The sequence below is a fragment of the Schistocerca americana genome, chromosome 3 (genome assembly GCF_021461395.2).
Source record: "Schistocerca americana isolate TAMUIC-IGC-003095 chromosome 3, iqSchAmer2.1, whole genome shotgun sequence".
Lineage (NCBI taxonomy): Eukaryota > Metazoa > Arthropoda > Insecta > Orthoptera > Acrididae > Schistocerca > Schistocerca americana.
Genome location: NC_060121.1, coordinates 911,416,227 through 911,433,957, shown reverse-complemented (window position 1 = coordinate 911,433,957; position 17,731 = coordinate 911,416,227). Strand labels below are relative to the sequence as shown.

Below are 17,731 nucleotides of genomic sequence, written 5' to 3'. Positions count from 1 at the left end.
GCTCTACACTGCTAGAGGGGAAACTGATCCTTAGTCATTCTGTATAGCAGTTATAGCATTCTTCCAGAAAATGTGACTTCCCCCATCATGTGCACTGATCACTTTTCAGTTTACAGACAGACAATACCTCCCCAGTATTTCCTGTCCTGTTCTCTTATGTAAGTAGGCAAAATAGCTGCACCGAGCTCTTGTCTATACAGTGCAGTTATTTTCAGTTTATTAAGTGAGCTATTATGCAAAAAAAAAAAAAAAAAAAGAAAATATCAACAGTTGGAGCTGTGAAACTGTTAAGAGCCTGCCCCAAGTGTAACATTCTGACAATATGTATTTGACAATGTCAATCTCTCTGCCTCCACTGTCAATGGCTTTAACAGTCTTCACAGCAGGAGGAGTATCAAATACGTCATCCCAACCTCATCTCTTCCAACACCTGAAGAGGCTGAGAGGCTAAATTGGCTCCCTCTGTAACAGGAGTACGCCACCCATGCATTATGGAACTTCAGCTGTTTCATCATATGTCAGTCAATGCATTACAGAACACTTGAACATTCCACCAGCCGTATTCATGCCCACCTTGCAAGGTAGAGGTGTGGTAAGTGGTTCCACTCAGTCTCTCAGTGCAGCTCACTCTACTAATGTCAGCAATTCCTGAATGATAGAGATTTGCGCAGTCTACCAGTACCTCACTTTATGGTGAGAGAAGTTCAGTAACTTTAGGGCCATTCATTAATTCACCACAAAATAACAACAACACAGTTAAATGGCTTTACAATATGACACCAATGATAAGACAGCAGCAAGGTATCTCATTTACCAATCCAGTCCCTTCCCCACAAGCATTACAAACATTATGTAGGTAGCTGGCATCACACTTACAAATTAAACACTTCTCAGACATTGTTTGTAGGAATGTAATTTACATACATGCTCAGTTAACACATAAAAACTCCTCTATGTAAAAAAAAGAGCTGAGTGAAGTTATTTTGTTTACTCACATAAGAGAACAGGACAGGAAATGCTTGGGAGGTATAATCTGTAAACTAAAAAGTGAACAGCACTTGTGGTGGTGGGAAAGACAAATTTCTCAGAATGCTACAGCTGCCACACAGGATGACTAAGAATCTGTTTCCCATCTAGCAGCATATAACAGTGAGCAGAGATTTCAATAAAATCCACCCACATACATTTATTGCATTAATACTATTAGTAACTCATCTCTGTATTCCATGCAGTGTTAACACAATTCATGGAAAATAAACACCCCTGGGAATGTCGGGACACTATATTGCCAGTGATTCATAAGATGTGCTGCAAAAAGGTCAGTACAGCTCTGTGAAACACCTGTTGGTTTTGTTCAATAAAAATGTTAAAAAGTGACCTTTAAAGGTTCTTCCTCCCTGCCCCCTCTCCTTGCCCAACATGCAAACACCCCATCGACCAGGATTGGTAGTAAGTTGTTCTTTGCAACACATCCTACAACTGTACATAACTTTGTGACTACACGAATTTTTTCCCCTATTTAACCTTTTCTGGTCTTCATTGACTGGGCTATGATACTGGATGGTAGTTTTGTGGATCACTTCTGTTACACTTCTTGTAGATACGTATGACCTGTGGATGCTGTTCAACCCTGGGGTCCTATTCAGTTTCAGCAATTTCAGCTCAGTCCACTGACATTAATATCCATAAAATTACCAAATAAGCAGCAACCAGCCGAAAGAGCATGTTTTCTTTATTTAATTTTGCATATCGATTTTGACTGATTAACAGCCATCATCGGTGCTTTCAACATGTATGTTCCTTGAGTAATAACACTGTCTTAAACAGACGTCAAACTCCACTCTATATAATCCTTCCACCTTTCTGCTGTCCCTTCTTTGCTTAGAACTGGGTTTCCATCGAAGCTCTTGATATTCATACAAGTGGTTCTCTTTTCTCCAAAGGTCTCTTTAATTTTCCTGTAGGCAGTATCTATCTTACCCCTAGTGAGATAAGCCTCTACACCCTTACATTTGTCCTCTAGCCATCCCTGCTTAGCCATTTTGCACTGCCTGTCGATATCATTTTTGAGACGTTTGTATTCCTTTTTGCCTCCTTCACTTACTGCATTTTTATATTTTCTGCTTTCATCAATTAAATTCAGTATCTCTTCTGTTACCCAAGGGTTTCTAGTATCCCTCGTCTTTTTACCTATTTGATCCTCTGCTGCTTTCACTATTTCATCCCTCAAAGCTACCCATTCTTCTTCTACTGTATTTCTTTCCCCCATTCCTGTCAATTGTTCCCTTATGCTCTCCCTGAAACTCTGTACCACCTCTGGTTCTTTCAGTATATCCAGGTCCCATCTCCTTAAATTCACACCTTTTTGCAATTTCTTCAGTTTTAATCTACAGTTCATAACCAATAGATTGTGGTCAGAGTCCACATCTGCCCCTGGAAATGTCTTACAATTTAAAACCTGGTTCCTAAATCTCTGTCTTCCCATTATATAATCTATCTGAAACCTTCTAGTATCTCCAGGCTTCTTCCATGTATACAACCTTCTTTCATGATTCTTAAACCAAGTGTTAGCTATGATTAAGTTATGCTCTGCACAAAATTCTACCAGGCGGCTTCCTCTTTCACTTCTTAGCCCCAATCCATATTCACCTCCTACATTTCCTTCTCTCTCTTTTCCTACTGTCGAATTCCAGTCACCCATGACTATTAAATTTTCGTCTCCCTTCACTACCTGAATAATTTATTTTATCTCATCATACATTTCATCAATTTCTTCATCGTCTGCAGAGCTAGTTGGCATATAAACTTGTACTACTGTAGTAGGCGTGGGCTTCGTGTCTATCCTGGCCACAATAATGCGTTCACTATGCTGTTTGTAGTAGCTTACCCGTACTCCTATTTTTTTATTCATTATTAAACCTACTACTGCATTACCCCTATTTGATTTTGTATTTATAACCCTGTATTCACCTGACCAAAAGTCTTGTCCATCCTGCCACCAAACTTCACTAATTCCCACTATATCTAACTTTAACCTATCCATTTCCCTTTTTAAATTTTCTAACCTACCTGCCCGATTAAGGGATCTGACATTCAAAGCTCCGATCCGTAGAATGCCAGTTTTCTTTCTCTTGATAACAACGTCCACTTCAGTAGTCCCCACCCGGAGATCTGAATGGGGGACTATTTTACCTCCGGAATATTTTACCCAAGAGGACACCATCATCATTTAATCATACAGTAAAGCTGCATGCCCTCGGGAAAAATTATGGCTGTAGTTTCCCCTTGCTTTCAGTCGTTCGCAGTACCAGAACAGCAAGGCCATTTTGGTTAGTGTTACAAGGCCAGATCAGTCAATCATCCAGACTGTTGCCCCTACAACTACTGAAAAGGTTGCTGCCCCTCTTCAGGAACCACACATTTGTCTGGCCTCTCAACAGATACCCCTCCGTTGTGGTTGCACCTACGGTATGGCTATCTGTATTGCTGAGGCACGCAAGCCTCCCCACCAACGGCAAGGTCCATGGTTCATGGGGGGAGGACATACCATTTATAAAATTGTAATGATGTATTATTGTTGAATGTTCCTCCGAAGATGACTAAATGATTGGGGAAGATCAATGACATTTAGGTGTGAACCATGTGGTTGCTAGAAGGAACAAACAATCTTCATCTACATATATACTCTGCAAACCACCATGAGGTGCATGGCAGAGGGTACATCCTATTGTGCCAGTTATTAGGGTTTCTTCGTGTTCCATTCAAGTATGGAGCACAGGAAGAATGATTGACTAAATGCCTCTGTGGGTGCAGTAGTTACTCTAATCTTATCCTCACAATCCCTATGTGAGCATCACATAGGGGGCTGTAGTATATTCCTAGAGTAATCACTTAAAGCAGGTTTTTGAAACTTTGTCAACAGGCTTTCTTCAAGCAGTTTATGTCTATCTTCAAGAGACATCCAGTTCAGTTCAGTTCATTATCTCTGTGACACTCTCCCATGGATTAAACAAACTTGGGACCATTTGTGTTGCTCTTCTCTGTATACATTCAATAACCCCTGTTGGTCCTATCTGGTATGGATCACACACACTTGAGCAATATTCTAGAGCTGATTGCAAAAGTGATCAGTCTATTTGTAGATTGATTGCATTTCCCCAGTGTTCTACCAATAAACCAAAGCCTACCACCTGCTTTACCCACAACTGAACCTATGTGATAATTCCATTTCATATCTGTACAAAGTGTTACATCCAGGTACTTGTATGAGTGGCCAATTCCAACAGTGACTCACTGATATAGTAATAGGATACTATGGCTTTTCGTTTTGTGAAATGCACAATTTTACATTTCTGGACATTTAAAGCAAGATGCAAATCTCTGTGCCACTTTAAATCTTATCAAGATCTGCCTGAATATTTATGCAGCTTCTTTCAGCTAGTACTTCATTACAGATAACTGCATCATCTGCAAAAAGCCTAATTTTACTATTAATATCATCTGCACGGTCACTAATATGCAATTTGAATAGCGAGGGTCATAACACACTTCCCTGGTGCACACCCGAATTTACTTCTACATCTGACGATGATTTTTCATCCTAGATAACATGCTGCATCCTCCCTGCCAAAAGGTCCTCAATGCAGTCACAAATTTCACTTGATAGCTTATATGACCTTAGTTTTTACAATAAGCATAGTTGTGGTACTGAGTCAAACACTTTTCGGAAATCAAGAAATAGACCATCTACCTGATTGCTTTGATCCAAAGCTTTAAGTAAGTCATGTGGGAAAAGTGTGAGTTGGGTTTCACGTGATTGATGCTTTTGAAATCCATGCTATTTGCACTGAGGGGGTCATTCCGTTTGAGATACCTCATTATGTTTGAGCCCAGAATATGTTCTAAGGTTCTACAACAAATCAATGTCAAGGATACTGGACTACCCTTCTTGTAGATGGGTGTGACCTGTGCCTTTTACCAAGAACTGGACATGGTCTTTTGTTCAAGGAATATGATAGATTATAATTAAAAGAGGGTCTAACTCAGGTGCAAATTCAGCACAGAATCTTGACATGGAGTTTTGTTCAATTTTACTGATTTCAGTTGTTTCTCAACACTACTGACACTAATATTTGTTTTGTTCATCCTCCCAGCGGCACAAGGATTAATTTGGTGGAATTCTCCTGGATTTTCTTTTGTAAAGGAACATTTGAAAATGGAGCTAAGCATTTCAGATTTTGGTCGTGTACCGTCAATCTCATTTCCTGTCTCACACACTAGGGACTGGACACTAACTTTGGCGCCACTAACAGTCTTTACATACTTCACAACATGTTCATGCCTAACCTTGATACTGAGCCTTGAGCAAATGATCTCCCATGCAGCTTTAGTTCAGTAAATGCAACAGTGCTTATAGTCAACTATCACAAAAGAAACCAGAAAGGACTACATACGAGTGTATTTTGGTAAGTACATATAAATATTATTAGTGAAGACAAGTTACAACATGCAGAAAGAAGAAAAAAATAAAATAAACAAAAGTAGACTTACTTCATTAGTTGTTCACGTAGGACCTGCAATATAGGTATCTCTCTGAGTCTCTGTTCTGTTAATAAACTCCATATTATTCCAGGAGGCCTTGGAAGTCGAGGTGTGACATTTATTATCTGTGTTGGTGTTATGATGATGTCAACAGGAACATCATGACTCTTAAACAACTGATGAGGGAGAGAATCAAATACCTGAAAATGGTTAGAAAGTTCTCATAAATAAATTTAAAATACAAAATGCAGGCATATCAGCTTGTAGTGTATAACATCAGAACAGACATAAGTGCTAATCTCAAGTCAAATCTGAAGCCAAAAATTGCAATAAGACATTTGAAAAGCAATGAGTTGCAAACTGCTGAAACTGTGACAGGGTTGATACAAAAAAGGGCAAAAACATTACGAGCTTTAGGAACTCAAAAACTGGTAGGTTTTCATCTGTGCCTGAAAGAGATGGAGAATGATAAAATATTTAGAGGACTAGTATTGTTTCACTTCCACATGAGGCTACAATCCAGACTAATATTTTTGGAAAAGCTTGCCCAACATTTAAATTAAAACTCAATGTTCACAAATTTCTCTTTTTCTGAAAATTTTCTTGCTACTGCCAGTAGGCATTTTATGTACTCTTTACTTCACCAATGTCAGTCGTTTTGCTGCCCAAATAGCAAAATGTGTCTATTGCTTTTACCATCTAATTTCCCAACTCAGTTACCTCAGTATCATCCAAAAGTCCATCACCCTTGATTTGTTTTAACTGAGCTTTGCTCATGGAATTTCAATGAAGTTTGCAATCTGCAGCAGTGTCCCCAGAACAGAGCATTTTCAGAGTCAAGAGGAAGGCTTGGACCAGGACTTCAAAGGTTTGGTCACAAACCAGACCATGACATGTTAGACTTGCGCAACTGGCGTGATTAGGCAATTCTCCATCCAGTCCAGAAAATGATATCTATAGGAGACCATGAAATATTGTTGTTAACTCCAAAGAACTCCCCTGACAGGCAAGACTATTAAAGTAATAGTGAGCAACTGCTGAAGCTCTTTCAGTTTGAAGCATTACTAAAAAGGAATGGAGCTTACATAATACTAAGTACAGAAAGCCGGTAATAATACAAAATTCACAGTAGTGGGCTTTTTGGGGTAAATCTAAATGCATACTGAATGGATAGACTAATGAGAAATAGTGGTGATGTATTTGCCATGGTAGATGAGAAATTCAAATCCACTGTGGTACAAACTGAAGCTGCAAGCAAGATCATCTGGGGAAGACTGAGTATCATGTGTGTGTTCACCAACTTTAATTGGGCCTTATACTGACCATCAGACTAACCCCAAATGAAACAAAGAACTTTAGCACAAATCTCACTGGTATATAATTTCCCCAACTATACTGTCATTGGAAGAGACTATAATTATCTAATAATCTATTGAGATAACTATAGTTTTGTACATGGTGGACACAACAAGATATCATGTGAAATAATTCTAAATGACTTATCTGAAAGCTGCCGACAACAGATATTTGGGACGCCAACTCATAACAGAAATATGTTAGATCTAATGGGAACAAAAAGTAGACCTGAGTTCTTTGAGGACAGACACAATGAACTGGATAATTGATAATGATGCACTTACAGCACAGTGATCATTCAACTAAAAGGAAACTACTATTAACACCGTAAAATAGGTAGACAAGCAATGGTGTCATCCCCCAAGGAGGAATGTAAAACATTTAGCTCTGGGCAGGACAAGAAGAGGAACAATGGATAAAGTTTAGAAGAGTATTAGACAAGCACTGGACAGACATGTAACTGCAGGGACTGGCAAAAAGATTTCCCCTATTTGGAGAGGCCACTGTGTGAATTGTGATGGGGTTATTGACATGGAGCAGATATTGATTGATAGCTGTGTACATGCCATTTTCAGCATAAGCAATGGCTCGGCTGGGTGAGCATCATGTATTTGTTGTAGAGGAGTAGATCTGTAATGGTGGTTCTGTGATTACTACTCAAACATTTCACATTCAGTTTCACCTTGGCCAACAAGATTCTGTTCCTGATAGAAAAACCATTCAAGTTTGGGTATCAAACTTTACAGCATCAGTTTCTCCACAGAAAAGAAAATCTACTGATCAACCTCGGACTGTAACAAACAGGGAAATGTGATGCATGTGAGATTGTCCAGCCAGCACTCTCCAAATGTTTAGCTTTTAAACATGCAGCTACCCTGGGATTGTCTGATATGACAAAATTATTGTTACCCAAGAATGAAGTGAGAGAGACATTGAAATTTGCAAAGCTGTATGTGAGGAAATGCTTCAGAACATTCCCCCAGGTGCTGCTTTGATTTCTTCTGATGTGGGTCACTTCCACTTGTCATATAATATAAATAAACAAAATTTCTACTACAGGGCAGCAGGAAACCCTCAAGAACTTCACGAGTGACTACATTACAGCAAGTGATTGACAATTCAATGCACCATTGCTGAATTAGGTGTGTGGAGTCTGTATTTTTTCGAAGAAGGTATAAGACAGTTAACTAAAATTGTTATTGTCACTTGGTAGGGAGTTTATATAACCAGTCTGTTGGGGATCATGAAAAGGGAGGAGTATGGTTCCAACAATACAGAGCCACAGCAATACCACTCAGCATCCTCTAAAAATTCTTGGACGTTGTCTCTCTTCATGAAGATACATCGTCTGGGCCCCAAGGTCATTTAATTTTTCACCTTGTGATTTTTCTCTTTGGGGACACCTAAATGCTCAAGTGTACAAACATCACCCCACAACCCTACATTAATGTAAGGAGACAATAACCCAGGAATTGGCTGCCATTCCCCTGGAAATGTCACGAAGAACTACGGAAAACTTCCAGGGGATGCTTCATTAATGTGTCAAGAATGGAGGAGCCATTTACCATACATAATTTTTAAAACCAGTTAATGTAAAATATCATAGTATTTGTTGTTCACAAGTAAAAGTATTTTCTCTGTATCTTTTTTATTTTTTTAATGCAGGAGCTCTTTTTGGTGGACCGTTTAGTAGAACAGTTCATGGTGAGAGTGGCCCTCCTCTTATACAGTCTCTGTGAAGAAACTTCTAAGAAACAACAAATTCTGAGTAACAGGTGTAAAACAAAGCACAGAGCTACAGATAGTGAAATGCTCAATGAAATGCATTTGGTTGTAAAACGCTCACAGTATATGGCTTGCAACAACTTCTGTAACTGAAGTGTCCACAGAACTACTATAATATATCACTGACATCCATCTGCTGTAGAGGCTTAGAACATATTCTGAACGCAAATTAAACCCAGTGTCTCAAATGGAAGGGTGTCCTCCAAGTCACCCAGCATCTATCCCAAAAACATCATTCATGTAAAACAAAATTCGTTCTTTTCTCATGTAACATGTTGAAAGTAATGGGTGAAAGCAAACAAGAGGATGTAGTATTTCTTGATTTCTGAAAATATTTTGACTCAGTACCACACCAACACTTATTAATAAAAGTACAGTTATATGCAGTACCAAATGAAATTTGTAACTGGGTCTGGATTTCTTGGTATGGAGGACAAAGCATGATATTTTAAATGGAGAGTTAACAACAAATTTACAAGTAACTTCAGGTGTGCTCCAGGGAAGCATGTTGAGACTGTTGTGTATTAATGATATGACAAATCGTGAACAGTTACCTCAACTAGTGCAGATGATGCAGTTGCCTGGAAAGATGTACTATCTCAGGAAAGCTTTAGAAGTATAGGACCACATCTGACAAGTCAAACAACAATTGGCAGATTGCTTTAAATATTCAAAAATGTAAAATTATACATTTCACAATATGCAAAAGCATAATATCCTATGACTATGATACCAGTTAACTCAGCTGGGCTCAGAAAACCCATACAAATATCTGGGCACAAAAATTTCTGGGGAAATAAAATGGAATGATCAAGTCAATGACAGACTTCAGTGCATTAATAGAATACTTGCATGCAAAGTGTGGACAGTCTACAAAGGAGATGGCTTACAAAACACATGTGCAACCCATTCTAGAATTCACTTAAGTGTGTGATCTATATTAAATAAATTTGACTCATGAGAGAGTTTCATGGAAATTCTGAAAAAGCTGACCTGGTATTCACTTTAAGAAAGATGCTGACTATACCGTGAAGCCTTACTTTAGTTTAAAAACAAGTATTTAGTGAAAACTAACTACAGTCTCCTATGATTCATTTCCATATGGACCACAAAGAGTAGATCAGATTAATTTTAGCAGGCACAGAGCTATTTTAGGAGCAATTTTTCCCATATTCAATACACAAATGGAATGAGAAAAAACTCTTGTACCGGGCTGGGTACTATGGGAAGTATCACTTGTCATACGCTTCACAGTGGTTTGTAGGATATGGACGTAAATGTATATGTTCATCATATAACTTCTTACTGATTTATTATGCCATCACTAAAACTTAAAAGTGAACCTTTAATTCAGTTTCCAATTCCTGAGTTTCTTTTGCTCTATGTATAGACTGAATAGCAAGGGGGGAAACAGGTTAAACCGTGTCCTACTCATGGGCTGGTTGACACTACCAATGTGGGGCATGATCCTGTACATGCACAAACAGAGATATAAAACAGCACTGGCAATATTTATTTTGTTTCCATATTATTTCTGGAAAGTCAGCCATGGTGATAGAGTGATCTACAGTACAGCCTAAGGTCTGAATTAAGATGGAAGATATAGTTTGGAGATGTCTGTCATTTTGATGATGTGAGTGAAAGAAGATGGATAATATCAGAGTTCAATATTTCCTCACTTGTCTTTCAACTACTGTCTCGTTTTCATGTTCTTTGAATTTTAGAACTGCAGTCCGGTTTCTGTACATCTACATCCATTTTTGACAAGCCAACTTACAGTGTGTGGTGAAGGGCCCTTCTGATATCACTATTTTATCATTCTTCTTTTCCATTCATGAATGGTGCGTGGACAGAAAGATTCAATAAGCTCAATAAGCCACCAAATATCTGGTTTTCTTGATGAGGGTATTTTGGAAGGTGCTCATGTTTTTGTAATATGCTGCACAATTCTTCTTGGGACATGCACTCTCACAATTTTAATGGAAAATTTCTCTGTGATGCACAATGCCTTCTAGTAGCACCTGCCACTGGAGTCTGATGAGTACCTACGTAACATTATCAATCTTAATGAATGAACCTGTGTCAAACTGCACCACTTTTCATTGCATTTTACTTCTATCAGTGCTACTTGGTAAGGGTCCCAGACTGACGAGCAATATTCAAGGGATCCTTGCCATACAGGATTGCAAGAGGAAATAGAGAAGATGCAAAGAGATGCATTTTTCATCACGGGTTTGTCTAGTAAGTGTGAAAACATGGTAGATGCTCATCCAACTCCAGTAGTGGATGTGCATAGAGTCATTGTGTATTACTGACTGGTTTTCACTTAATATTCCGAAAACAAAAATATCTTGGGAAAAGATCATGAAGATAAAATTAGAGAGATTTAAGCTCACACAGATGCTTACCAACAATACAATTCTCACACACCATTTACAAGTGGAACAGAAAATGGGAGAAGCAGCAGTAGGACATCAAGTTCCCTCCATCATACTCTGTAAAGTGGTTTGCAGAGTATAGATTGGATGTAGAATCACTCAAACAAGTTTTTGTAAGCCTCTTCATTCAAGAGTAAATTGAAATTCCTTAATATTCTTCTAATCAATCTTAACTTGGCCTTTGCTTTTCCTAAAAGTATGCTCCACATCATCATTCCACATTAAGTTGCTCCAGTCTGTTACTAACAGGTATTTTACAGTTGTTACTACTTTCATTGATTTATTTTCAATAGTATAATCAAACAGTAATGGATCTCTTCACTTATTTACATGCAATACGTTTGCTGTAGTCTGTGCATGTTGCAACCTTCCCACAGGCAACAGCACTGTCTACATACAACCCAAGGAACGTCTTATATTATTTACTACATCATTTATAAATGCGAAGTAACAGCCTTGCAACACAAACACAGGGTAATTATATCTTATTGAGAGTGACATGTTGAGTTCTATCTGCTAGAAATTTCAAAATTTCAGAATCCAGTCACAAATCTGGTCCAGTACTTAGCAAACTTGTATTTTGTTCAATAAATGGCAGTGTGGAACTGTATAAAATGCTTTATGGAAGTCTAAGAACATATGGACAACATCATCTATAGCCCACTGGATCTCATGAACAGATCATGCTAAGTTCTGCAAGATCTTGGTTGCACAGAGAAAATATTCATTTTCAAAAAATGTTATAGTACATCTGCATAATATGTGTTGCACAATTTTACAACAAACTGAAATCAGTGATATCAATATAATGGAAGGAAACATTCCACGTGGGAAAAATTATATATAAAAACAAAGATGAGGTGACTTACCGAACAAAAGCGCTGGCAGGTCGATAGACACACAAACAAACACAAACATACACACAAAATTCAAGCTTTCGCAACAGACTGTTGCCTCATCAGGAAAGAGGGAAGGAGAGGGGAAGACGAAAGGAAGTGGGTTTTAAGGGAGAGGGTAAGGAGTCATTCCAATCCCGGGAGCGGAAAGACTTACCTTAGGGGGAAAAAAGGACAGGTATACACTCGCACACACGCACATATCCATCCACACATACAGACACAAGCAGACATATTTCAATGTGGATGGATATGTGCGTGTGTGCGAGTGTATACCTGTCCTTTTTTCCCCCTAAGGTAAGTCTTTCCGCTCCCGGGATTGGAATGACTCCTTACCCTCTCCCTTAAACCCCACTTCCTTTCGTCTTCCCCTCTCCTTCCCTCTTTCCTGATGAGGCAACAGTTTGTTGCGAAAGCTTGAATTTTGTGTGTATGTTTGTGTTTGTTTGTGTGTCTATCGACCTGCCAGCGCTTTTGTTCGGTAAGTCACCTCATCTTTGTTTTTATATGAAATCAGTGATAGGTGTACAATTGCTTGTATCTATTAAACAGCCCTTCTTAAAATGAGGAATGATGTGTGTATCTTTCCAATCACTTGGTATCCTTCATTGCTCCAGTATTTATTCACTGTGTTCCGCACATTTCATCAAGAACGAGAACAAGCCAAGTTACACAGTAATGCTAACTTCATTACAATGGTTTCACGAAAGAAAATATTTTAAATCAATGAATACTGAGTCTTATGTACAATATCTTATTGCTTGTCACACAGCTTTTTAACAAACACTGCTCCTGTCCATGTAGTTAATATAACTTTTCAATCCATGAATCTAAATATTCAGATAATTTGTAGAAAATGTGGCTATTGAGGTATGATTTTAATTTTATTTTGAACTGGCAGGGATTTCCAATTTCTTGCTTTATGTTAGATGGAAGCATGTTGAATATCTTGCTACCAGAGTACATAACTCAATTCTGAACACTTGGAAGAGGAGGTAAAGTCTACATGAAAATTAATTGTGGCTTTGAATATTTCAATTCAGTAGAAACTGATTATCATTATCAGTAACAATGAACATTCAGGAGTATACTTATTGGAAAGTTAAAGTAAGACTCTCAAGTTCCTCTGTCAGATGTATGGTTATCAAACAATGGAAAATCCAGGATGGAATGTAATGAGTGTTGTTACAGCTCTCTGAGACTGCACGTGTGCCTATCGCGACTCAGCATCTCTGCTACATGATGAGTAGCAACTTTCCTTCTCTAGATGTATGGTTACCTGTTTTACATAATAATCTAACTTCTCACTTCTACTGAACAAACACTTTATTTACTTTACACACACTGCCCCACAAGATAATTCCATAAAACAACGGGAATTAAAAATAGAAAATATAAAAAATAAACAGTATAAAATGAACAGTATATGGAAATATCATTTCGCAACACTATTTACTAAGATTGCATGATGCACTGAATTTAAAATTTAAAAAAAGGTAATAAACATATAATAGAACTACTACAACATTTATTTACAATGAACACATTACTGCATGGAAATGATGCAGAAGTTAGATTGTACTTCACACACACACACACACACACACACACACACACACACACACACACACACACAAATTGTTTTACTGAGAAATTCGTCAATGGTGTTGGACACCAAAAAATCATTTAGGCTTCTCTTAAACTGAATTTCATTGTTTGTTAAGCTTTTTATGGCTGTTAGCAAGTTATTGAAAATGTATGTTCCCGAATAATGCACACCTTTTTGTATAAGAGTTACTGACTTTAAATCTTTGTGAAGATTATTCTTATTTCTAGTACTGATTCCAGAAACTGAGCTGTTGGTTTGAAAAAGTGATATATTTTAATGACAAATTTCATTAAGGAATAAATATATTGGGAAGCAGTAGTTAGTATCCCTAGTTCCCTAAACAGGCCTCTGCATGATGTTCTTGAGTTCACACCAAATATAACTCTTATTCCATGTTTTTGTGCCCATAAAACTTTAGCTTGGCTTGATGAATTACCCCAAGAAATAATACCATATGACATTATGGAGTGAAAGTAAGCATAATATGCCAGCTTTTTCATTTTTATATCCCCTATGTCGGACAGAATTCACATTGCAAATAGAGAGATGCTTCAGCAGTTCTGTGGTGTGCTTCTCCCAGTTGAATTTATTTATACCATGAATTTAACACAGTCCACTTCTTCTATCTTCTTGTTGTCATGTGTTAGGCATATACTTGTGGGACACCCCTTACAAGTTCTGAACCGCATGTAGTGTGTTTTCAAAGTTTAGTGACAAAGAATTGGCTAGGAACCAGTGATTAATGCCCACAAATATTTTATTAGTCGATCTTTCTAAGACTACACTGGATTTGCTATTTAGTGCAATGTTTGTATCATTGGCAAGCAAAACAAACTTGGCATCTGGTAATGTTACTGATGAAAGGTCACTGATATAAACAAGAAAAAGTAAGGGCCCTAAAATGGAACCATGTGGGACCCCAAATGTAATTAGTTCGCAGTTGGATGATGCCTGATACCTTAATACATGTCTCTTTCCTAATGATACCCTTTGTTTCCTGCCAGAGATATAAGATTTGAACCATTTTTCAGATTTTTCTGTTACACCATAATATTCTAATTTACTTAAAAGGATATTGTGATTTACACAGTCAAATGCCTTTGACAGATCACAAAATATACCAGTTCCCTGCATTTTTCTGTATAATGAATGAAGTACATTTTCACCGTGAGTGTAGATAGCCTTCTCAATATAGAACCCTTTAGAAATTCAAACTGTGACTTTGACAGTATGTTATTTGTGATAAGATGGTTATAAAGCCGATTGTACATTACCTGTTCTAAAATTTTTGAGAATGCTGGCAAAAGTGAAATTGGACAGAAATTTGACAGTATTTGTTTATCTCCCTTCTGAAACAGTGGCTTAACTTCAGCATATTTCAACCATTCAGGAAATATTCTGCTGAAAAACAACTGGTTACACAGGTAGCAGAGAAGGAAAGTTGCTACTCACCATATTGCGGAGATGTTGAGTGGCAATAGGCACAATAAAAAGATTCACACAATTACAGCTTTCGGCCCTTAAGGACTTTGTCAGCAGAAGACACACATACACACATGCACACACACACTCACGCAAACGCAACTTGCACACATGTCTGCAGTCTCAGAGAGCTGAAACTACACTGTGAGCAGCAGCACCAGTGCATGATGGGAGTGGCGACTGGGTGGGGGTAAGGAGGAGGCTGGGGCGGGGAGGGGGAGGGATAGTATGGTGGGAGTGGTGGGCAGTGAAGTGTTGCAGTTTAGACGGTGGGCAAGAGAGAAGGAGGGGGGAAGGAGTATGTAGTGGAAAGGAGAGAAATAAAAAGAAATTAAAAGACTGGGTGTGGCAGTGAAATGACAGTTGTGTAGTGCTGGAATGGGAACAGGGAGGGGGCTGGATGGGTGAGGACAGTGACTAACGAAGGTTAAGGCCAGGAGCATTACGGGAACGTAGGATGTATTGCAGGGAAAGTTCCCACCTGCGCAATTCAGAAAAGCTGGTGTTGGTGGAAAGGATCCATATGGCACAGGCTGTGAAGCAGTCATTAAGATGAGGGGTATCATGTTTGCAGTGTGTTCAGCAACAGGGTGGTCCACTTGATTTTTGGCCACAGTTTGTCGGTGGCCATTCATGCAGACAGACAGCTTGTTGGTTGTCATGCCTACATAGAATGCAGCACAGCGGTTGCAGCTTAGCTTGTAAATCACATGACTGGTTTCATAGGTAGTCCTGCCTTTGATGGGATAGATGATGTTAGTGACCGGACTGGAGTAGGTGGTGGTAAGAGGATGTATGGGACAGGTCTTGCATCTAGGTCTATTACAGATGGTATGAGCCATGAGGTAAGGGATTGGTAGCAGGGGTTGTGTAAGGATGGATGAGTATATTATGTAGGTTCGGTGGACGGCAGAATACCAGGGTAGGAGGGGTGGGAGGGATAGTGGGTAGGTCATTTCTCATTTCAGGGCACGACGAGAGGTAATCGAAACTCTGGCAGAGAATGTAATTCAGTTGTTACAGTCCCAGATGGTACTGTGTTACGAGGGGAATGCTCCTCTGTGGCCAGCCTGTGGGACTTCTTTTGTACAAGGATGGGAGGATAATTATGGTCAGTGAAGGCTTCAGTCAGACCCTTGGTATATTTAGAGAAGGACTGCTCGTCACTGCAGATGCGATGACCACGGGTGGCTAAGCTGTACGGAAGGGACTTGTTGGTATGGAATGGGTGGCAGCTGTCGAAGTGGAGGTGTTGCTGGTGGTTAGTAGGTTTTATATGGACAGAGGTACTGATGTAGCCATCTCGGAGGTGGAGGTCAACATCTAGGGAGGTGGCTTGTTGGGTTGAGTAGGACCAGGTGAAGCAAATTGGGGAGAAGTTGTTGAGGTTCTGGAGGAATGTGAATAAGGTGTCCTCACCTTCAATCCAGATAGCAAAGATGTCATTAATGAAACTGAGCCAGGCAAGGGGTTTAGGATTCTGGGTTTTTAGGAAGTATTCCTCTAGGTGGCCCATGAATACGTTAGCATAGGATAGTGCCATGTGGGTGCCCATAGCTGTACCGTGGATTTATTTGTAGGTAATGCCTTCAAAGGAGAAGTAATTGTGGGTGAGGATAAATTGGTCATGGAGTCTAGTAAGGAGGTTGTTGGTTTGGAATCCATAGGGCGTCTGGAAAGGTAGTGTTTGATAGCAGTAAGGCCGTGGGCATTAGGAATGTTAGTGTACAGGGAGGTGGCATCAATAGTGACGAGCAGGGCACCGTGTGGTAAAGAGGAAGTAACTGTGGAGAGTCAGTCGAGGAAATGGTTGGTATCTTTTATATATGAGGATAGGTTCCGGGTAATGGGTTGAAGGTGCTGGTCTATGAGAGCAGAGATACTCTCAGTGGGGGCACAGTGACCGGCCACAATGGGGTGTCCTGAATGGCTGGCTTTATGTACTTTAGGAAGCATGTAGAAGTTGGGAGTGCGGGGAGTGGTAGGGGTAAGTAGAGAGATGGACTCTGGGTAGAGGTTCTGGGATGGGCCTAAGGATTTGAGTGGTGATTGGAGATCCTGCTGGATTGCTGGAATGGGATTATTGTGGCATGGTTTGTAGGTGGAGGTATCTGACAGCTGATGGAGTCCTTCTGACACGTAATCATTGCAGTTCAATACAACTGTAGTGGAGCCTTTGTCTGCACGTAGGATTATAAGATTGGGATCAGTTTTTAGATGGTGGACTGTGGTTCTTTCTGTGGATGTTAAGGTTAGTATGCATGTTGAGGGATTTGGGGAATGATGGTGAGGAGAGGTTCAAGGATAAGAAATTCTGGAAAGTTAACAAGGGGTGGTTTGGAGGCAGTGGGGGTGGATCACGGTTGGATGGAGGAGTGAACTGAGTTAGGCAAGGTTCAATATTGGTCTTTGGTTGAGTCTGATTGGTCGGGTTGGTGACGAAAAAGAATTTCCACTGTGGGGACTGGGAGTAGGAGAGAAGGTCTTTAACTAGTCCTGCATGGTTGAATTTGGGAGTGGGGCAAAAGGTGAGGCCTTTGGAAAGGACTGATATCTCTGTGGGACTAAGGCTTCTGGAGGAAAAGTTCATGACTGTGTTGCGGGTCTGTTTAGGTTTTGGGTTC

General features: G+C 39.4%; 1 protein-coding gene across 2 annotated transcripts in view; it reads right to left on the bottom strand.

Moving 5' to 3' along the window:
• The window catches only part of LOC124605540 (methenyltetrahydrofolate synthase domain-containing protein), a 141,989-nt gene that overhangs the window by 23,717 nt on the left and 100,541 nt on the right, over positions 1–17,731 (bottom strand). For both annotated transcript variants that reach the window (XM_047137295.1, XM_047137296.1), the window contains one exon: positions 5,551–5,741. In XM_047137295.1, coding sequence (XP_046993251.1) covers positions 5,551–5,741 — 191 coding nt within the window. The remainder of the gene's footprint in view (positions 1–5,550; positions 5,742–17,731) is intronic.